This window comes from Callorhinchus milii, unplaced genomic scaffold (genome assembly GCF_018977255.1).
Source record: "Callorhinchus milii isolate IMCB2004 unplaced genomic scaffold, IMCB_Cmil_1.0 Scaffold20, whole genome shotgun sequence".
Lineage (NCBI taxonomy): Eukaryota > Metazoa > Chordata > Chondrichthyes > Chimaeriformes > Callorhinchidae > Callorhinchus > Callorhinchus milii.
Genome location: NW_024704761.1, coordinates 4,284,103 through 4,307,970, shown reverse-complemented (window position 1 = coordinate 4,307,970; position 23,868 = coordinate 4,284,103). Strand labels below are relative to the sequence as shown.

Genomic DNA, 23,868 nt, shown 5'->3' with positions numbered 1-23,868 from the left:
TGGTGAGGGTGTGTGTAAGAAAGGGGGTTATATTTATATTTATATTTCCCCCTTTTTTCTCCTCTGCATTTGTGTGGATTTGTTTTCCTCCCTCTCTCTCTTTTTTCCCTCTTTCTCTCTCTATCTCTCTCTCTCTCTCTCCTCCCTGTGCTTAACAGAACTTCCCAGAGGTTGCTATCCCCCCCCTCCACCCCCTCCCCCCCCCCCCCCCCCACCAGACCAGAAAGAAGCTTCTTGAGTATCAAACACCCCCCCACCCCTCTACCCCACCTCCCTTTCTTTATTTCTCTCTCCCCTCCCCACCCCCTTTTTTTCCTCCCCCCCCCAAATCTCTCGAAGGCTTTCCAGGAAAAGAAAGGGGTGGGGGGAGAGAGAGAGAGAGAGAGAGAGAGAAAAAATCGAAAGCAAAAAGAAACCCAAAGCCATCCATCCATCCATCCATCTGTCAAAACATCTGCAACCCTTGTTATTGTTGCAGCTGTAATTGTTGCTGTTTTGTTTCACACCTCCACTGCTACTCTCTCCCTCTGTGTGTGTGTGTGTGAGAGAATCTCTATCTCTCTCTCCTCCTCTCTCTCTCTCTCTCTCTCTCTCTCCATCTCCCCAACTGAGGATGAAGATGAAAATGAGTGCAGCAGTCCGCAGTTTGGCTGCTCCCCTCTCTCTGCTGCTGTTTCTGAGGGTGCAACAGATAGCTGAGGGCTGCAGCTGCGCTCCTATCCATCCACAACAAGCCTTCTGCAATGCTGATGTAGGTGAGTGGAGTGGAAACCCAACTGATCTGGTGTGTGTCTGTGTAATGTGTGTCTCTCCCTTTCTCTCTCTCTCTCTCTCTCTCTCTCTCCCCCCCCCACCCCTCTCTTTCTCTCTCCCCATCTCGTCTCAACAGCCTTTCTTTTTTTTTTCCATCACCCCACCCCAAAGATGTGTGGAATGATCTCCCTCTCTCCCTCACTCCTTCACTCCCTCTCCCTCCCTCACTTACTCCCTCTCCCTCTCCCTCCCTCACTCCCTCTCCCTCCCTCTCCCTCTCCCTCCCTCACTCCCTCTCCCTCCCTCACTCACTCCCGAACCATTTGCCAGAAAATTTGCAATTCCTTATTCAAAGGGTGTACCTGGCAATTAAAAATTCCGTTTTCGCCCAGAAATTAACACGCCCGTTTGCAGCCCAGATTCCTCGCCCCGTACGTTAGAGTGCGCTGCCTTGTTACCAGCGGGTAATAATAATGTTGTTAATAATAATAATAATAATCCTTCCGATTTGATGCAGCGCCTTATCGCGTCGTTGAGACGCCTCGAAGCGTTTCACAGAGCGTGCTGTAAAGCGGAGTGACTGTGTCTTTCGGAGGTTAGCAGCAAAGTGGCTGGTTTAGGCTTCAGTGCTTTTTTTTTGAAGCCGTGTGAGAAAAAGATTTGTCAAACTGCGGGTGGGGTGGGGTGGGGAGGGAGAGGGTTATGCAGGTTTCAATTAAATATCTCTTTAAAAATTAGGCCCTCGCGCAAAGCTGTTTTTGTTCACACGCGCGGTGCGATTATATTAAGACAAATATCTTGCGAAGCCACCTTATTCTGCCGACATTGGCACCAAGCCCCCCGCCCCCACCCGACACATTGGTGGCTAACACTTCGCTCTTTTGTGCTACGCCCCTTTGTAAACGGGCGCGCAGGTTAGTTTTGAGTTAAGTGGGAGCTCGCAAAATATCGCTTTGCCTGGAGGGTGGCGGGGGTTTGGGGGGAGATCCCAATTGAACGTTATATACTCATTCCCTTGAGCAGCCTTTCCAAACCGTTTCACCACGTCTGCCAGATTCGAGGATTATTATTACTATACGTTATCTTTCTTCTCCTTCCCACCCCACCCCCAACCCCCTCAGCCTTTCCTCTGGTCATCGGTGTTTGTTTGAAATGTGGTGAAATTGACACAAGGGTTTGAGGCTTGAGTTGAAGTGACTGTTTGCTCTCTCTCTCTCTCTCTCTCGCTCGCTCTTTAAAATGCAACAGAATTTATCCGGGGTATTACCTGATTTACGAGCCTGAACCCTGTTCGTGCGCATGTAGACATTGATAGATCACATGAACCCCTCTTTATTTGTGTAAAGCTGTTTTTTTCTCTCTATCGTATGCAGTTTTGGGGTGACTGTTGCCATGTTGACACTCTGTGATACAGCCAAGGCTCAAGCTAGAACACCAAGGGGTGAATGCTTTCGAACGTTCAAAGCATCATTTTTTTTTAGGGATCCAAGCGAAAATGTGGGGAGGGGGTTAACGATGCATCAAAACAAACTGGGGTTTGTCCTCTTTTCCCCCCACTTCCCTCCCCCCACCCCCCGAAAAAAGGAAATTATACAGGGAGGAGCGGTGGTGGGGATGGAAGTTTCTTCAAAATAAAGTGTTGAGTTCAGAGTTGAAAGATAAGATTATCAATACAAATGTAGCAAGAGCGCTCAGACCATTTTAACCAGTCGATGTCCCACTTTGTTGGCCTTTAGACTTGGCTGTGAAAAGTAACTGTGCGACTGTTAATACCTAAACTCGTACCGACCCAGCCTTGTAATTCCACAGAGTTGTCCGGAGAACATGCAAGGTCGCAGATTACACTGATGTCTGTAAATGGTGAACGGATTAATGAGGGCATTTTCCCAGCAACCCAACTGATTGGATCCAAATAGTTTTAACGCTGCAGTGCAGATGCTGTTCAAATGGACTCTTTAACACCACCATATTTGCATATACAATAGTACCGTTCGCTGTGTTTAACCTGACCTGGAGCACCCCCCAACCCCCCCACCCCCACCCCCACCCCGAAAGTTGGTGTGATGTTTGTGCGGTATCACAGTGTATTCCTGGGCAAAACCACTTCTTATTGGGAAGAAGGTTTTAATAATAATAAACCTTATGTTTGGTGTAGTGCCTGACGTGCTGGAAGGAAGATGCTCTTAAGTGCTTCACAGGATATGACGTAGAGTGCAGTGACTGTGTGTTTTGTGAGCATAAACAGCAGCTAATTGCACTCGAATGCCAATTGCATGGGAGTCGTCAGCTTGCCTTAGATGATATGAGTTCAGAGTCCTGATGTTGGGGGCTCGAACCCATGACCTTCTGAGTCGGAAGTGCCAGTTTTACACAGACCAACAACGACTGACGTTGAGAACCTGCTGAGGATGGCTCAAGGGTTTCAAACCATTTTCCACATCCTTCAATACACAGGGTGACCTGCTTGCCTCGGATGTAAGCAGACATATGACTTAGTGGTGGTGTGTTTCAGGGCAAATCTCATGTGTGCGTTGCATAAATCTGCAGACCTTACACACTGTAAATGTTTGGCGAACTGCTGTTTATTTGTGGAATGAGTCAACTCGATTGCATAAGTGTGAATAGTCTGTCATTAAGAGATCAGGATTAATTTGTTGCTTTTCTAACTTTGAAGGATTCTTTTTAAAATTTGTCAATATTGATGGCTTACAGCTTTCTCTAAAAAAAAGGGTTATGTTGAACTTAAAGCCAGAATTCTATTCCTGCGTTTCATAAATCTACATTCTTTCCACCCCCTCCTCTCCCCCCCCCCCACCCCCTCATAACCCCCCACCCCACCCCCACCCCCCCCACCACACGCACACAACCCTCGACCTGTGTTAAATGTGTCTGTGGGGGAATTAACTGCAAAAAGCCACAAGTCTAGGGAGAATAATTTCCCCCTATTCTTGCGCCATTAAGCTGTGTGTCTTGGGAGAAGAAAGGAAAATGGAAAAAAGACTAGCCTGGTTAGCAGCCATCACACTCCCAAGCAGTGAAAAAAAACTCGCTAATCTTTGCTAACTGGGATAGACGAGAGAAGTAACATCCTGTGTGACTGGAAAAGTGGTTGGAGGAGGTTTGGGGAAATTATATGAGGCCTGTTTAATATGCGAGCGCAGCAGTCTTGCTTGTTTATTTTTGGAGCAGACTGTGTAATCAAGCTTATTTATAATGCTCTTCTAATGTCTACCGTACAACCCGAACAAACTGTGCTTTGTGAAGTGGTATTGGCAGGGACAGTGTGCAAAATTGAGGGGTGAAGCCCGAAGACTTTACAAAACTTTTCTCCGGAACGAAAACTGGATTGTTGGAGTATTTGCCAGCAAAGCTCAGCACTGGCAATAAACACTTAGCACAAGTTGCGATCCAATCAAAGGGGAAAACTTGCATTTTTATAGCGCCTTCTTCTGTTGAAAGATCTCGAAGCTTCGCAGGTGCTTGCTGGTGAACGTAGTGACTGTTTTTATAGCGACACGCAGCAAGGTCCCACAAAGAGCCATAAGGCGAATGATCAGTTTTATCTTGGTGGGGGGGGGGGGGGTGGGATTGTTAGCCAGAACGCTGGGAGTGAGAAATTCCTTCTCTTTCCCAAAAAATCTTTCTATAGTGTCGCCTTGACCAGATACAGACAGACAGGACCTTGGTTTAAAGTCTTGCCCAAAACACAGCAAGTGTTAACATTATAGCCTCTTAAGCACAAACTCATCTCTCTTTTTAAAATGGGGCAATACGTTGCTTGATTATGGTGTAAAGGGTCTCGCAAATACAGACTGGTCGGGACTAAACATTGCCCAGGTTAATCTGAACTAACGGTGTTGCAGTCATTTGAGCCTAGCAAAGCACTGATCGAGAAAAGTTTACATACAGCATTTGGCTCATCAGAATCACCTCCTCCACCGGCCCTTCATGACCTACATCAGAGTCGTAGACCATGTTATAAGCCGGTGCTTTGGGTCCATAAGATCAGACCTTGTGTCGCAACGGGCCGTGCTTTAATCAGCAATTTTGGTTTGTAACATCGCAGTTGATGTTAATCGTCCTTGCCGAGGACACGGAGAAAGCTGGCCAGCTCAGGCCCTAGGTTCCTTCGCTCGCGGTTTGCTGCGGAGGCCCTGTGTTATATACTGAATCGAAGCATGATATAACTGAGTCTGACTGTATTCAACTCGCCCTCTCTTATCTCCTAGGGAAAGTTCTATTCAAATTCCTCCCTTGAACCCGTTCAGTACACATTCACTCCCACATCTGTGTTGTTTAGGCCTGACCTCTCTCTTTCTCTCTTCTCTCTCTCTCTCTCTCTCGGTGTCCTGGCCAACAATCCTCTAGATAAAATTGGTTTGTGGCTGCCTGTGGGACATTGCTGTGTGCAAGCTGAATGCCGCGAATGCTTGCAAAATATAGTCGTTAACCTTTACAGTAAATCCTGTGATGTGCTTTGAGACATGCTCCCGACGTGAAATCAAAGGATTATTACTATTTAATTGTCCTAAGGTGACTCAAGTCTACTCTCCCCACACGGTCTCCGACTGTTATGATCTAAAACATTAGCAGATGCAGAATCGGACGTTGTTGGTATTTAGCTTTTAAACGATTTGCCACTCGAAAGGGAACTGGGTAACCACCTGTGGGGATGTAGGGTGTGAGCTGAGGAAGGGGGAATCGTAAACCGGAGACTTGGGGGAAAAACAGGTGGAGGTGTCACAGACGCAATAGGCTGACACACTCTTTTGCTGTTTGTGCTGAAAAATGTCTCGAGTTATCTTGGAATTCCGATCTCTCGCAGACCGCTGCCAAAAGCATTATTTGTGCAAAGGTACCAAGGAAACGGCTAATCTGCTGAATCATTGGTCACGCCAACTAACATTGACAATACAATGATGCTGGATTATTCATTGACGCAAACGCAGCCTCTGGGAAAAATTGGGTTACACTTTAAAAGATAGCCGTGGGATCAGTCACCCAATACATTGGGTCCATGTTGGTATTTGCCTTGGTAGCTTTTTCATGCACCATATTCGCTCAACACCCATAAATAGCATTCCGCGAGTAACCAGTCCAGGCAACTATCTGTACTTCCTGTTCCACAGTGAATTGACTTTACCTTCTAACCTTCAAATGCTTCCACTCCTTTGCCCTGCTCGACTTCTGTGGTCTTCTGCTGTCCTACTCCCCTTCCATTCCCTACTCTGCCAATTCAGACTTGCTTCATATCCTCTGCCACCATCAGTGGGTGAGCTTTCAGCCACTCTGCCTCTGTTCTCTGGAACCTTCCAGCTGAATCCCCCGCTCCTCACACCTCTCTTCCTCCCTCCCCCTCTGCTTTAAAAACCTCTCTTTGACTGTGTCTTCGGCCTCGCACCATCTCCCATCCAGCTCGAGCTCTCACGCCATCTCTGTAAAGCACTTGGAGACAGACATTCTATGTATAAAGTAATCATGATAATCCTTGGATTTGATATAGTGCCTTATTGCATCATTCAGATGTCTCAGACCTATATTGTAAAGTGCAATTGCATTAAGTATATGTATTAGTAGAAGTTGTTTTATCACTGTAAGTGGAACTGACTGGTAACCTCACATTACACCTTCAATGATGGGCTTGATGATGCTTGCCAGATTGGAGGCTTAATTGGGCATAAGAAAAACTTTTGGCTTCAGGTGAATACCAGCTGGGTGTGTGTTTATTCTGTACAGTTTATAATAACTAAAAGGACTTTATGCCAGATTAGGCAAGAAATCCAGTGATGCATATCAATTTAATGAATAATTAAATCAACTGGAATAAGATTACTTATTACAACAACTTGCACTGATGTAAGCACGTTTGACTTGGGATATTGTCTCAAAGTGCTTTGCAGGGATGACTTGACCAAACTTTTGCTGTGTATGTGAGTGAGTGATTGCTTCTCCAAGCCCTCAATGTGATATTTTATTAAAGAGTCCATACAGAATTTCCATTCAAACAATTATCATATACAGTATCTTCGAAACGGGCAAAGCTTTCCTCACAGTCACTGCACATCACACTGAATATCCTGCGAAGCACGTTGCGACATCTCAATGAGGAGATGAGGCGCTGTACCAAATGCATCATATAAATTATTATTCTTCAGTAGAATTCCAATAAATAAAGGAAGCAGATTCGACAGTAGGTTTCAAAAGGGAATTGGATGAGTACTTGAAAAGGAAACACTTACAGGGCTATGGGGTAAGAGCAGGGGAATGGGACAAGTTGGTAGCTCTTTGAAGGAGCCAGCAAGATGGGCCGAATGGCCTCCTTCCGCGCTGTAAGCTTCTATGATTCTATAAAGCTTTACAGTATCATACTGAAATTTTTACTGTAGCTGCCGTTGGAGTCACTGCTCTACCTCGCAGCTGCTGAATGCAGGGCCCGGTGTGTGCAAAATCTTCATAGAAGGCAACAACCGCTGACGTACGGAAAGCTTGCACAATGGTTGATGGAGTGTTTGACCGTGCAGAGGATCGAGATATAGAGTTGGCGTCAACAGCAAATTAAACCTAAGAGGAATTTGGCGCACACAATGAGACAATGGACTGAAGTGAAGGAAAGAGCCCGTCAGCAAACCATCAGTTACTGAGCTGAGTGATGAAACTCGATAGCAAATCACTATTTCTTTGTGGCAAAGCGATACTAACCAAGTGGAGTAAATAGCTTTTCCTTTTTTTTTTCCATTTAACCTCATCAAATCTACCGATCTAGAATTTTGACAGTAACCTATCGGCGCGTATTAGCGTCGAGTAAAAGGGGTAGTTGTCCGTAACCAATTCCTCTCTGATTTTTAATTTGAGAAGTCGGCCCTCGATCTCTCGGGAGACGGAGGAAGAGCTCGTCTGATTTACTGTCTACAATTGAAAAGTTTTTAAATTGCGCACAGAAAGCGTGCTGGGATTAAGGCCCACATTCCAAAAAAATGAGTCATGTAGAATAAAGAGGGCTGACTCTTTACTCGACCACTCCCGAAACGTAGTCCACACGAGCACATGGTTTAGATTTCTAGGCTATTAGTGAGCTTGCATTAATTAGTGGAGCCTTTGTACGTACGCGCGTGCCAATGTGTTCCTCGTCGAGCTGACTCAACCGAGGGGAGCGCTTGATTGACAAGCGAGCGTTTGCAAAACTAAAAGCCATGGCTTCCTGCCGTTGGTCTCCTTCAAGAGGAATTTCTTTCAGTGGTTCCTGTCACGGGAAACGAGATAGAGGAACGAACTTAGTTCCTCTAGTTAACAAATAAACGATCCAACAAATTATCTAACTTGGGTGATGGTGAAGGTGTCTGGCAACTGAAATTACAACACCAACAATTTGCATTTATATGGCGCCCTTCAATGTGGGATAGGGCCGGGAGTGCTTTTATCCAGCGCACCATTTACACAGCATTTAGGGGCTGTATCAAATGCAAAGATTATAATTATTTGTCCAGCAAACAAGAGTTGTCCTCTTGATGGTCTTGATATTTGAAACAAAGTTGTTGCTGTGTGATGTCGGGGATAATGACGATAATCCTTGCATTTGAGGCTGGTTACATCAACAACAACTTGCATTTGCACAGCGCCTTTCACACAGGCTAGTGTCTCGAAGGCACTTTCTAATGTGATTTACTTATCCGCCCACTGATCTGAATTCCTTGTCACTCACCCAGTGACTAATATTCAGTTATAAATGTAGCCATAGAGGGTCAAATAACGAGAATATTTACATTTGATATAGCACTGGGAGGACATTTCAAAAGTGCTTTGTAGGATGTTTCGTGGAACTGGCAAATCGCACAAGAGAAAATAAGTCACTGGGGTCAGGAACGTCAGAGAGAGAAAGAGAAAATCAAGACATTTATAGCATCTCATCATGTTTGTATCCCTACCCTCCACCCTTCTCTGATCCCAACCAGCAGCTTGGGTGCAAACCCCTCATTGTCCAACACCTCGAGATGTCCTCCTGACTTGAAATGGGTTAAATTATTAATGATTTAATCTCAAAAACGATTTAAATGATCCCTTGATGCAATCGCTGTTGTTACCTAATGGAGGGTTTTCCATTTCTAAGCCAGGTTGCATAGATACGTACATGTGTAAATGTTCAAGGTCTTAGAAGGGCTGTCAGACCAGGCTCTACACAGGAGTTTTGGCAGGTTAAGTGGCGGGGTGGTGAGTGACATAATTTAGCTCAACATCTAACTTTGGCAGGTGATGATGGATTGGCAGAGACGTGGGTTGGGGGGAGGGACAGTGCGAACTACGTTGAAAACTGAACAAATCTTGCATTGGCGAACCATCCAGACGAGTGTATTCAGCTAACGTATCAATCAGTGTAGGCGGTTGGTTCGAGACGGGATGCTCTGCAACAGTTTTTACGAACTGCTAGCCTGGTCCATTTCCAACCCTCGCTGTAGGCTGTGCAGAGGAAGTTGCCGTGTCTATTACACTGTGAAAGAATCTAGAAATGATAAAACCATACACGTGTACTTATGGAATATTAAGGAAATAGCAGGAGTTCTGGCACTGCACTCTGCCCACTGAGGTAATTATTCTACCATTTGCTAAATAGCAGGAGAATGTTTCCCCCCCACCCCCAAATCTATTAAAATTTAAAGGACAACTATGGACATCATTAACCATAACCCACTTGTGATTTAGCGGATGAATCATACTTTACTTTACCTTGGGTGTATGTTTTTTGAAGGAAAGTTTGGGCGCGAGCCAAATCAGGCCAATTAGTTTGCTGAATACTGTGCAACCGGATGACAAATGCGAAGAGACTTTCATTTGAACGCCACTGTCTGTATCCAGTTTAACTCCTTCGGCGCTGTGTGGGTTTTTTTTTTGCACTGGTTCCCAGCAAGCGAGCAATTTGCGAGTCTGACGGGAAGAAATCTGGTTACCATGTCGAATCCATGTGTTTTCTTTGGTGGAGGGAATCACTTCAATCAAATCCAAAAAGGATTATTGAGATGAAACATTGAGCCCTGCATAATGCCCAGCTCCCAGCTGCCCAATATATAGCGTTCGAGGCGAAGACTTAACTTTAAACAGCGTTGGTGCTCGTGGAATGACATAATAACATGTGTTTTCTGTTATGACTTCATTTTTGCAAAGCTGTGGCCAAGTTAGTGTTGGCTTAGACCCAGCGCCACAACTACTTCAGAAATGCTCTTTCATCCTTTCGTTACTCTTCATTCCTCCTTTTCTTTTCCCCCACCCCCCTTCTTCCCTGCTAGCTTCCCAGACGCTGGGAGCCGTGCTGTGGTTAGCCAGATATTTGCGCCCAACCGAGGGCTTCCTAACTTGTCTTGTGACTTTTGTTTAACCCAGCGGTGATCAACCTTTATTTTGTCGACCGGCAAAATCATTTTTCCTGATTGAATATTTCTTGATTTATGCCATGGATTCGTGCAAATGTCTGAGGGTGGGAGGAGAGACTGCTTCTTTACAGCCCCGTGGGCCACTTCTGGCCCGTGGGCCAAAGGTTGGCCGCCACTGGTTAAAAACACCATTCCAGTCCAGGCTGGGTGCATTTCAACAGCCACATTCCAATGATTCTTTCCACTTGCAGCTCATTGTATTCATTGCTCTCTGTGGACTTAATGAACAGTGTACTTTCCATGCAATTGACTTTTCCATCAGTCACAGGAATAGCCAGTGGGATTGTTGGCCATGGAAACAGAGCAATTAATGTTTGAACTCGCTCACGTTAATGTATTGATCGTTGCTTCTGATTACCGATTTTTTTTTCTTGAACGGCAGCAGCTTGTAAGGAATATCTGAAGTACACTTTGGAAGATAAGTACTATCAAAGCTTTGAGGTCAATGTCTCGGGCGGCGAAGGGCATATTTCGGACAGACACCAGAAAAGATTTAGTTGCATGGAAGGTGATCGACAGGTGGAAATGGGTTGCCAGGAAGGGTGGCAGAGGAAGGGGCAGATGAAATGGGTCAAAGAGCCTTCTTCATCGGAACCATTCCTAGATACGGATCTTAAGCGCTGACTGCTATCGGATGGTGTTCAATCTTTGCTTGTGTTGCTGCCTCTTTGCTTGTGCTGCCTTCATTCCTAAACGAGGGAACGAAACCCTTCAACACAGTGGAAGACGAGTCCTGGCCTTTTTGACGTCGCGACCGGCTCTGAGATTGATTTCTTACTAAAAGCGGCTTCGGATACCCGCACAGGCTCCAAGGTTTGTTTCATCTCTGACTAAAAGGCAAAGGTTTCTAGCGACTCAAGGCAAAGGCTATTTGAACTTGCAGCTGCAGGATTTCTAGCTCAGAGGGAGGGTTTTGAGTCACGGGGTCCTTTCCTTCTTTCATCATCAGATGAGTCTCTGGAACACATACCTTCGGTTAATTACCCAGCAGGGATGGATAAGTGCAGTCAATCAGGTGTTGAGTGGAACAGATTTACCAGCAATACATTTAAGAGGAAACTTGAGGCCTATATGAGGGAAAAGGGAATAATTGGAGGAGCGAGGGCTCGTGCGATAGAGCACGGAAACAAACTAATTAAACTGGAGGGTTTGTTTCACTCGATGGAAGTTCAGTTCTGTAAAATCATCAACAAACGGATGGATCATCTTTGCAATCCTTGTTGCAAAGGAGAGTTTCCAAGGGGGGAAAAAAAAACTACTAGAATAGGACAATTTTAACTGTCGTGATGATATGTGAAAATACAGTCATGTTCTTATCATCACAGCTCTTGTCTGTATTAGTGGACAGACAGCTGGAGTCAGTTCAAAGTCACCTGCTGCAGGGCTTCTGTAAGATGTGTTTGTAACTAACATGTTGAATTAATTACGTGCTGTATAGTAATCTGTGGTGTGTGTAGAGGGTCATTATCCTTCTTTATGATTGTAGAAAATTACGAATGAATTTGCATTCTAATGCTGGTTTGAATCGTCTGCAGATTCGGAAAAACTATTGGCAATGTTTACAATCTTTTATTTTTTTTCTTGATTCGTAGTATTTCACCACAGTTCTTGCATTTGATACGTAGCACCTTCACACGATTTACTGTGAAGTGCAGTGACTATTCTCTAGGCCAGCGCTGTAGCCAATGTATAAATGTGTAATAGCCTCTGCGTTACCCAGTCAATATTTAGGAGGGACTTTTATGTGACATTTACCATTAAACCTTTCATTTGATGCAGTGCTTTTCAGGTCAGGAGGACGTCACAGTAATATAAGTGTAGTCGCTGTGCATTTTGTTGGTTAAGGTGGGCGGCAGACAATTTGGGGATAACATGGCCCCACAAAGTGAATGACCCAATCCCCAGCAAAATCCTGACTTGGGGACTTGACCTTGAGGCCACAATGTACCCACCCCACCCCCAATTCCCTTCAAAATAAGCCAAGGTAACACAAATGCACAGTAACTACACTTCATTGAATCCTGCAAAGCGCTTTGAGATCAACTCCTGACATGAAAACCACAAATACATAAAATCCAAGGCTTATTATTATTCAATTCATCTGATCACTTGTTATACAAATGTAATCTTGTTGTTGTTGTTTCTCGCTTGAGATTTTCGCCCTAAATTCTCTTCTGCCCAATAATTAGTGCACGGGGATAAATGACATGTCAGTTTCCCCCTCTTCCCCCCCCTACGCAGTTCTTTTGTAAACGACACAGATGAGACCACACACAGTTACTGGCAGCACATCTGAATGTAGCGCACATCAAGGACTTCTCTCCATGGTAACTTTACCCAGTAGTGGGTGTCTCGGAAGAAATTTCTGCCATACACTGCCTTATCCAAAGAATTCCTATTAGCTGTGTATTTTTGTTTTAATTTAGGAGCTAATTCTGTGTGTTGATGACATAGAGGAGTTTTTTATTTATATATATCCCTCAATGGCAGCGAAACAAACAAGATAACGCCCAATGTCCTTCTGTCTTGTGGTAATGCATAATAATCTTTGCATATGATTATGGCATCTTAACACGTCATTGAGAGGTCTCAAAGCCCTTGTTAGGATATACTGTAAAGTGGTGTGACTGTCTAGGACAGTTAGCTAGCCATGTCAGGGTAGCCTTTTGTGAAGAGTTAGCAGATTCCGTACATCTGGATCGCTCCGCCGAAACCAAATTGGAAAGGTAAACTCCTCAAAGTTCAGGGAAGTCCTGCAGGTCTGTGGGTGTATTTGTTATCAACGTTTATAGCCTCTGTCCTGACACGTGGTGTGTAGCGCAGAAACCCACAATCCACCCTAAGTTTTTTTTTATAGTCCTTGCATTTGTAATAGATCCGAATGTGTCCTTGCATTTGATAGAGTGAACATCACATCCAAAGGTCTCAAAGTTCTTCGTAGAGAGATTGTGTTGTGACTGTGTATTTTATAAATGAACACCGCAGCCAATTTGCATGCAGCAATGTCCCACAAATGGCCATGAAATGAGTGATTGATTTTATGTATGAACTGTGGAGTTGTTTACCAGGACATTGTAATCTGTAATAAAATCCTTGTGTTTGATAAAACGTCACAAAGAGCGGGCTATACTGTATTCATTGGCGAACGGTGCTTCTCATTGCATTTTGAGTTAAACTGCACCATTGATCCATACAGTACAAATTACATAAAATAATAATTTTTAATTTTTTTTTGAGACTATGACCCGGGACAGAATAAATCTTCACTTTGAAGAATATGGGTTAATTAGGGACAGCCGCACGGATTTGTTAAAGGCAAATCTTGTCTAAGAAATCTAATAGAATTTTTCGATGAGGTAACGGAGAGGGTGGATAAAGGTAGTGCAGTTGAAGTACTTTATATGAACTTTCAAAAGACATTTGACAAAGTGCCACATGAAAGACTTGTAAGAAAGATAGAAGCCTATGATATAAAAGGGACAGTGGCAGCGGATCCCGAACTGACTGGGAGACAGAAAGCAGAGAGTTGTGGTGAACGGCTGCTTTTCTGACTGGAGGGAAGTGTACAGTGGTGTCCCCCAGGGATCGGTATTAGGACCACTGCTCTTCTTAATATACATAAATGATCTGGACTTGGGTATAGCAAGTACCATTTACAAGTTTGCGGACGACACAAAGTTAGGTCGGGTGGTAAACAGTGAGAAGGATAGGAGCCGACTGCAGGAAGACATAGAATGGTAAAATGGGGAGACACATGGCAGATAAATTTCAATGTGGAGAAATGCGAGGTAATACATTTTGGTAGAAAGAATGAGGGGAGGCAATATAGGCTGGTAATACAATCTTAAGGGCGGTGATAGAACAGAGAGACCTGGGTGTGCAGGTAAATAAATCCTTGAAGGTGGCAGGACAGGGAGATAAAGCGGTTAAAAGGGGCATATGGGATACTGGGCTTTATAAATAGGGGCATAGAGTACAAGAGTCAGGAGGTTATGATTAACCCATATAAAGCACTGGTTAGGTCTCAGTTAGAATACTGCGCCCAGTTCTGGGCCCCACACTATAGGAAGGATGTTAAGGCATTGGAAAGGGTGCAGAGGAGATTTATGAGGATGGTACCAGGAATGAGGGACCGTGATGATGAGGAAAGGCTGGAGAGGTGAGGATTATTTTCATTGGAGCAGAGAAGGTTACGAGGAGACCTAATAGAGGTCTTCCAAATCATGAGGGGATTTGATAGGTTAGAAAGGGAAAAACTGTTCCCACTGGTGGGTGTGTCGGTGACTCGAGGTCACAGATTCAAAATAGTCTCTAAAAGAAGCCGAGGGGAGGTGAGAAGAAATTTTTTCACGCAGCGAGTTGTTCGAATCTGGAACCCATTGCCTGAAAGGGCGGTCGAGGCCGATTCGATAACTACTTTTAAAAACGCGGTGGACAAGTATTTGAGGAGGACGGGTTTGCAGGGTTATGGGGGAAAAGGGCTGGGGAGTGGGATTGACATTACATTGCTCTCTTCAAAGAGCCGGCACAGACTCGATGGGCCGAATGGCCTCTTTTTGTGCTGTACGATTCTGTGATAATACGTGCCCAATAATAATCCTTGCTTTTGATCTAGCGCCTTATAGCATTGCTGTGAGGTCTCACAGCGCTTCACAGAACATACTGTAAAGTGAATCGACTGTGTGTCTTGCGAGCGAAACGCGGCGGCCAATTGCGCACAGCAGCGTCCCACAAACAGTCGTGGATTGAGTTCTTTTGCATATAGGCGTCTTTCACATCGGGGGTGGGGGGAACACCTCAAAGCTCGTCACAGCGTTGGAATGCGCTCAAAACCGACGACCTCTTATTTTATTTTTGTTTTAACTGTGAATGCTTTACCTTTTTTTCCCGCTTCTCCCAGTGATCAGAGCGAAAGTAGTGGAAGGCAAGGAGGTCAGTTCCGGAGATGACATTTACGGGAACCCCATCCAGAGAATTCAGTACGAGATCAAACAGATAAAGGTAACCTTTGCAGGCGGAAAGGAAGCGTGCGGTGTAACTGATGCGTGTCATAACTGGACAGACTGGTCCTGTGAATAGTATTTCAGAATTGGGCAGTTTTTTTTCACCCCTCCCTCCTGGTAAAAGTCTGTTGGTTAGACATGTACGTTGCCTTCCTAGCCTGTGGAGCGCAGGAAGATAACTCCCAACCTTCGAGGCACAACAGTCCTGAGATTAAAGGTTTGCACCAGGCACGTGATTTAATCCTCGAGGCGGGTAATGAAAATGAACAAAAATTCTGCCCGTCTGCAAAAAAAAGTGTTAAGATGTCGACCGTAAAAAAAATTAAAAAAAATAAAATCGGGGCTGTGAGATGTTTCAGGCCTCAGTGATGTCTCAAATTGTGCCCGGGGAACGTTTTGTTCTGTTTCTCTTCAGTGGTGCGTACGGTATCAAATCTAACTGCAGCAGATCGTGCTCAAAAACACTGGCCAAACTTTGTGTCCAGTAAATTCCAGCCCAGAGGAATTGCTTGCAAGAGTTGCCGATCTCGATAACACTCCGTTTGTTACAGCCATTTTCCTAAATGTGCAATATATGGTCCTCTTTTTTTTTAAAAAAAAAATGATTAGCCTACAAAACACGCAGCCAATACACTTTACAGTAAATCGAGTGAAGTGCTTTGAGACATCCTCCTAATGGGAAAAGTGCTGTATCAAATGCAAGGATTATTATTACTGCTGGTAGGGTTTCATGTGTGTTCAAGTTAAGCTAAGGGCAATTTCAGGAGAGGCGCCAGGAAGTATTTATATAACTAGTAAGGTTTTTCCCTCCGCCCGCTTCGCGAAACTGTTTGCCGTGGAAGTGCCCACGTGTACAGTCTTGGATTAGTCGATTAATTAAATTAATTGACTCCACTTGTCATCCAGCAAGAATGAAATCTCCATGATTCATTCTCCACTTAATGTGTCAATAAAGTGTTCTGTTTGCATTGTCTCCATTGCGATTGCAAGAGGTCTCAAACTGTAAAGTTGAGTTAGCGACTACTTAAGCAGACCAGTCTTTAGAAGATGCTATTGATGTATTGATTATTATTTTAAGCGATGGTTAAAAGCCCACCAGCTAAACTCACTAGTGCGAGAGGCTATCTGTCCACAATAAAGGGCTTTGTCATCTTCTTCCAAGGCACTCGCCTAACCAGCAATTTGTGCCTTCCACAGATGTTCAAAGGACCAGCACAAAGCATTGAATACATCTTTACTGCCCCATCGTCAGCCATCTGCGGCGTCACTCTGGAAACGAGTGGAAGAAAAGAATATCTTATCGCAGGTAGAACTCGCTGCGTTGACTTTTGTCTTAAGTGCTCCGATGCTTGTTGTTGTCTGTCGCCAGGCGCCTCTGTGGGACGAAAACTTTACCAAATTGAGTTTGGTACTATTCGTTTGTTCAAGTTGAGGTAAAAGCAGTTTTCAGGACAGACACCAGGGAGTATTTCTTTACCCAGAGAGTAATTAACGACTGGAATGTCAACAGAAAGGGTGGGTGGTTGGTTGAGGACAGCACTTGTTTACCAAACAAAAAAACAACGACAGCTCGATGTTGTGACGGAAGTCGGTAGGATGGGTATTCAGGAAGGGTGGGATCAGATGGACTGAAGAGTCTTCTTCATCTGAACCCATCTTGTGATGCTCTACAGGAGCTTTGAGGCCAACTCGAGCTCCAGTCACTGCTGACTAAGGCTAAGTCAGCTCAGACTGTGAATCAAGCCTCTGATCTTCTGGTCTGTTTGGGCTTGTGCCACACCATTATACGGTGGTTCTACCCAACTACCTGCATTTATATCGTGCCCTTCACATGAGGTAGTGTTTCTGAGCACCACCTGCTGGGCCATCAGTAGAGCGCATTGAATGTCTACTCTTTTCGACATACTGGACTGATTCGTTTTGCCCACAAAATACACAGTCACTTCACTTTACAATACATCCTGTGAAGTGCTTTGAGACGTCTCAACGACGTGATCAGGCGCAGTATCAAACGCAAATATTATTATTATTATTATTATGATCAACACGAGTTGAACTCTTGCGATCGACATCTCTCAATGACGGACGGACGAGCAGTCAAAGTCATTCCGGGGGTGAATTTCTCTCTGTCCACAGGAAAGCTGGAGAGGGACGGAAAGATGTACATCACATTGTGCGACTTCATTGTGCAATGGGACATGCTAACGGCTACACAGAAAAAGAGCTTGAACCAGAGATACCAAATGGGGTGTGACTGTAAGGTAAGAGACTCTGAATAACTTCCTTGTGTCATGGCTGATCAACCCCCACCCCCCAAAATAACAAGCCCACACACACACCCCTCCTCCCACCCCACTCACGACTGTTCCTTCTCACGAACGCATCGAGTTAGCTGCTATTTGCCCTCAAACGCAGCTTCCCTCAGCGAGGTCCCACGTTCTCGCCAAACCTCTGCCTGAAAGAGTTCCTTCCTGAAACGCTTGTCCTTTTATATCCCCATCCCCGCCCCCCCCACCCCCACTCCCACAGATTGTCAGATGCCCGTCAATTCCCTGCTACATCACGTCGCGGAACGAGTGCCTGTGGACGGACTGGGTGACCGAGAAGAGCATCAACGGACGTCAGGCCAAACACTACGCCTGCATTAAGCGTAGCGATGACTCTTGTGCATGGTATCGTGGAGTGGCTCCACCCAGGGATGAGTTTCTAGAGGTGATCGATCCTTAACTTTATTTACACCTAACTCGGCCAATGTCAATCGATAATTTGTGGCAAAAGACAGAGTGGTCTATAATCTCGAGAAATGTAACCCAAATTTCGTCTGTTCAATATAGCAGGTCTGTTTGCTTTACTGTCTGGTGATATGTAACTTGGCATTTATACTTATAATTCTGCCATTGTTCGGTTTTTTTTTGTGTCTGTGTCAGATGTACAGTAACGTGCATTTTTGTGTTCCTTTTTTCCTTTTAAGAAGGTTGCAGCATTGAAAAGCATTTGGTCAAAGTTTTTTTTTCTCTCTCTCGCTCTCTTTGAACGTGTTTTTTTTTTAAAAAAAAAGTGAGGATTGATTCCTTAATTCCTTGATGTAAGTTTTTTAAAAGAAAAAAAAAAAATCCTGTCCGTGGTCTGTAAGTGCATTTGGGTGCGTGTCCCAAATTATAACACGGTTATTTCTCCCCCCGCCCCACCCGTCAGTTTTATGTAGAGAAACCCTTAAGATTTTCTAAACGTTTGTTTAACTCAGCAAATTTTATTCATCTCATTTTCATCTCCACACATCGCCATGCACTAGTGCACGGTTGCTAAAATTACAGAGAAAGAGATTTTTGCGTGTTGTGTTTTTTTTTTAAATCGGCCTGGCCTTTTGACCGTACAATTTAAAATTCTCTGCAAACTCCCACAATGTTTTTTTTGTCAAATAAGAGGAGTGCAAGATCAAAGATTGTGCGAGGCCATCGCAGTGTTGAGTGAATAGGAAGATATTGTCCAGAAGCTTTAAAGTTCAAGGAAGTTCTTGGGCAGGAGGAGGTGGGGGGGGGAGCAATTGAAAGGAGCGTAACTTCTTAACACATTTTATTCACAATAACCACCCTTTGCAACCTTTTTTTTTAAAAAAAAGCTTCCTTAAAGCTTTAGGCAGAATGTCTCATACCAAAACCTATTTTTCTACATCTTTTGTTCTTAAAATACCATATCTTTGTATTTAAGACCCAGACACTAAGGTTTTCATCTATTTCTCCTGTGATTTCTTTTTGAGAGGTTAAGAATAGAAAGGTTTAACTTATAATTCTTTTTAAAAGCTATGCTCTTTAAGTAATAAGTATTCGGAGGGGAAAAAATGCTGTCGTAATTTAAGGCTTTGATGTTTTTTTTGCGATGATAGTAGAAGATTAAAAAAAGTCCGAGACTTACTTTTTTTTGATCTGTAAGCGAAATAAAAGTATAATGAGACATTTGGTGCATGTGTTGCTCTGTATAATGTAGTAAAATTCCATGTGGACTTTAAATTCATGGAAAATTTACAGTATTATCAAATAAAGATTTATTACTATACGACACACTGAAGGGCTTTTTTTTCAGACCCCAAAAGGCCAGCGACTAGGGACGTCCTCACGACGTGAAAGGCTCTGTATAAGTGCAATTTGTTGGTTGAATGTTGGTTGCGTTGAGACAGGGAATTCCAGAGCTTCGAAGCGTAGTGGCCGAGGAGCAGTCAACAACAAGGGGTGAGATTCAGCTGCTCTGTAAGAATCATTCCTCATAAAAGCATTTGCACTGATACCCCATGTTAATGCAGTGTGTGTGTGTGTGTGTGTGTGTGTGGCGGAAGGGGGAAAAAGAGAGCAAGTGAGTAAAACCACATGTAAAGTGTTGTTGCTTGTATAGTGTACTTCAGGTAGAGAGTACCTCTCAAAAGTGCTTCAGCGCCTTGGGACGTCCTCCTGACGTGAAAGGCGCTTTATAAATGGAATCTTGTTGTTGTTGTTCATACAAACCTGCTGGGAGCCTGAGCGAGTGAGGGGGTAGACATGAAGCTAGCTCACAACGCATATGTCCCTTCCATCCCACAGTCTCTTCGCCTCGCCCCCCCCCCCCCCCCTTGCCTCCTTCAAGATCCTCCTCTTCGAGTTTGCTCACACTCTCCCTGTCCTCCAGCTCGGGTGCTAACTGTCCAGCGCTCTGGGATGTCCTCCCGGCGTGAAAGGTGCAACACAAATGTTGTCGTTTGCCAAATTTTCTCAGCGGTTTTTTAATCCAATTCCCTGACTGACAAGAGAGCAGACGTCTTTAAAAACTCTGACCTGCCAGCACAACAGACAAAAACGACCCATTCGCTTTATTGAAGCCGGGGCAGCGAGCGTTAACTGAATAAAAGCGTTAAACGTGACTCTAGGACGGTTGCAATTCCCGTTGAGTTGTGTTATTTTTTTAAGAAAAAAAACGTGGAAAGCTCTGCATTGTTGGAGACGTTACATCAAAAGTCCTGGCTGTGTCTACTCAGGTGAGACGTTAAAAGATTACATGGCACTATTTTAAACCGAGAAAGGAGTTTCTCCCAGTGTCCTGGCCTCCCAATTAGTGGGCCATTGCCATACGCACATTAGCTGCCACGGTTACCTACAAATGGACGTCACCACACTTTGGAGAAACTTTTGTGAAGCACCCGTGACATGATTCAGTCCGCGCTTTACCAAATGCAGGGATTATTATTGTGCGGCTTTTTTTTTTTGCTTCTCAGCACAGTAATTAATTCAAGGCTTTGAACAGGCTGCGGAGTTCTTGCCAGATCAGGCGGTGTGTTCCAGCAGAGGCTGTTATTCTACCCAGTCGTTAATACTGGACGTCTGCAAAGCCACGGAACCCTTGCGGGCACGGTAAAGCTAACTGTTGAATTGGCACTGGAGCTCATCTGTATTTATTGGCAGTCAATCAACAGTAGCTTGGAAAGCTCTCTTATAATAATAATAATAATAATCCTTGCATTTGATATAGCGCTTTTCACGTCGGGAGGACGTCCCAAAGAGCTTCACAGAACACACTGTAAAGTGAATTGACTGTATATTTGTGGGCGAACGCGGCAGCCAATTGCGCACAGCAATGTCCCACAAACAGTCGTAGATTGAAAATGACCAATTTAATTATTGTTTTTGGTTTTGGAGGGATTATTATTAGGCTCTGTGTGGAGTAAGGAAACTTGCCCAAGGTTTCGCCCTCTGCCTGGAATTGAACTCAGGTCTCTCGCTTGCAAAGCGAGTGCTCTAACCACTGAGCTACAGGACTCCACAAATCTCTTGACAATTTGTGCGACAAAACAATGCCAAACAGCTCTATCCTGCCTCCCCCCCACCCCCCGCCCCCACACACACATACACACACATACACACAGAGTTTGTTCTGTAACTCAGGTCTGTGTCTTACTTTCCCCTTTGTTGCGTACGTTCTAATACACAGTATCATTGTGATCTCAGCCCTCAACCTGTCCATTAGGTTTACCAACGCCTTCGAGACCCCGGCTAACAGACGCTCCTAAACTTCACACCATCAGGAACACAACAATAGAGAGATTTATCTTGTTAAGTAAAGGTATCAAGGGATATGGGGCAAAGTCGGAGTTGAGGTACAGATCAGCCATGATTCTCTGTTTATTCTCTTGAGTTTGTTCCTCAGCAACGCGTTCGAACAGTTGACTGAAGCATCCACGTTTACTGTTCTTTCGTTGGAAATAATCACAGCACGTCCATCACGAGTGCTTGAGCGAGCAAGAGGGAGGGAGGGCTGAGCTGTGAGCAGCACAAGTCATAAAAATCACTGCTGTCATCTTTTTGGTTTTCAAATGGAAATTCCACCCATACATCAGCCTAAACATTGATTTGCTTCTTAGTGTTTTTAACTGCGATGTTTCAATTGGGCGACTGCAACAAGAGCAAAATAATGTTCGATTTCATTGATGTCAATTGGCCAACAATTTCCACCCCCCCCCACCCCACCAAATAAAATTAGGCCATTCGCTCAGTTGCTGTTTGTGAGACACTGCAGTCGCGTTCACCTACAAAACACACAGTCACTACTCTTTACAGTATATCCTGTGAAAGGCTTCGAGATGCGGAAGGTGCTGCATAAAAGGTGAGGAATAGCATTATTATGGCAAAAGAGTACTGGATTCTCCCAATGCTTCCTGCCACTGGGTGGCTTCATCAACAGTGAGGTGAACTTGCATCCTTTTTATCCATTAATTGTTCTCAATCACGTAAAACGTGCTGTGCAATCCATTAACAACCCTTTTAGACAGACAGCGAGTGCTCCCGTCCTTTATTTAGCAGCAGTGGTTTTACTCCCGGAAGCACACACAATAGTAACAAAATTTTATTATATAAGCGCCTTTCACGTCAGGAGGATGTCGACAACAGCAAAATTACATTTATAGAGCACGTCCCAAGGAGCCGATTCACAGCACAACTTCACAGTAAAATCCTGCAAAGGGTGTCCACAAAAGATAACCAGTTCACTTTACAGTACATTCCGTGAAGCGCTTTGAGACGTCTCAAAGACGTGATAAGGCACTAGATCAAATGCAAGGATTATTGTGTTCTCCTGAAGTGAAATGCTCTATTGTTGTTGTTGTTGTGTTGACCATTTTATTTAAAAGAAAGTAAAGTGGAATCAATTTCCATAAGACGCAGGAGTAGGCCATTCGGCCCCTCGAGCCTGCCCCGCCATTTAATAAAATCATGGCTGATCTTCTAACCTAATTGCATTTACCCGCCCTATCCCCGTTATCCATTAATCCCGCTATCCTTTAGAAATCTATCAAATATTTACTCCCACGCGCCGAATTTTCCACCAGTTCACTCCACTGGAACGGTGCAATTATGACAACAACGATTCCGGTCAGGCTGAGGTTTCATAATAGGAAAAGCCGGCTTGGTCGAAGAGAAATCAGATGGTTTCTGGTTCCTGGCAGCTGCAGTAATGACTAAGTTCCTGTTAATGACGCTGCAGTGGGAAACCTGGAACAACACAGCAGTGCCGCCTGCGGGAAATTACTGACATTGCAGCTTTCCCAGGAGTGGTTGCGGAGATTGGAATCGTCGTCTATCAGCACTCGTTGTCCTTAACAGGGCTGCCTCCCACAGATCCTTCGCCTCGCACCCTCCCCTTGCCTCCTTCAGGCCCACCGCCAGAGCCTCCGCTTTGACCGCACGTTCGATTCCAGACGCGGGGGAACTTGCCACGTGTTGGCGGCAATGCATACGTGGAACTCTCATTCGTCTCGTCCCTCAGATGAGATGTTAAACCGAGGTCCCACCTGCCTGTTCAGGTGGACGTTTAAAGATCCCGTGGCACTATCGAAAAGAGAAGGGGGTCTCTCCTGGTTTCCTGACTAACAAATCCCCCAAATAAAATTGGCCATTCACTCCAGGGTTGGTTGTGGACAGTTGGCTGCCGCATTTCGCCCACAAGATTCACAGTCTTTACAGTATATCCTGTGAAACGCTTTGAGGCATCTCGACGATGGGATAAGGCGCTATATCAAATGCAAGGATTATTATTATTGTTTGGATACTCTTATGCGAGTTGGTGTGTTTCCGCGTGTGTCAGACAGCAGTCTGACTAAAAAATATATATTTTCCCGTGTATTTTTCTTTTAGTATTATTGAAGTTTATTTATGGGCGGGAGGGGTGATTAGCTTTGGCAGCCATTGAGGAAATACTTCCGTCTGATGTAGGACAAAGCTATTACCATTATTACAGCGATGGATGTGCAGTATTCACACTGGAGTGGTTACAGGGATCTGTAGAATATATAGAATAAGATGCAAAGATGCAAAAAAGGTTTTGCAAAATTCAACCACAAAATACACAGTCAGTACACTTTACAGTATATTCTATCAAGTGCCTTGAGACATCTCAATGACGTGATAAGGCGCCATATCAAATGTGTTATAGTTCCAGGTGTGGCTCGGGTGGGGGAGAGTTAGGAGAATCGGGGAACATTGTTTGGTGATTTTTTTTAATATAGAAATACTGAAAGGTTGAAATCAGAAGTAAGGCAGGGAGATACAAAGCAAATACAAAGCAGGTCAAAAGGGTACAATTTTGGGCGTGGTTCCTAAATGGTAAAGTTCTCACTCACAGATGGTAAAGGATTCTCACTTCCTCCGCCCTCCGCCCGCGACATTAGGTTGTGAGTT

At 44.5% G+C, this 23,868-nt stretch overlaps 1 protein-coding gene across 1 annotated transcript; it reads left to right on the top strand.

Moving 5' to 3' along the window:
• The first annotated feature begins 559 nt into the window (after window positions 1–559).
• Window positions 560–18,271, top strand: timp2a (TIMP metallopeptidase inhibitor 2a). Its single transcript, NM_001292541.1, is given in 5 exon segments — window positions 560–755; window positions 15,073–15,173; window positions 16,373–16,481; window positions 17,312–17,436; window positions 17,705–18,271. Coding segments are annotated over 5 exon segments (675 nt in total). The 5' UTR covers window positions 560–613; the 3' UTR covers window positions 17,903–18,271.
• The last annotated feature ends 5,597 nt before the right edge of the window (window positions 18,272–23,868 follow it).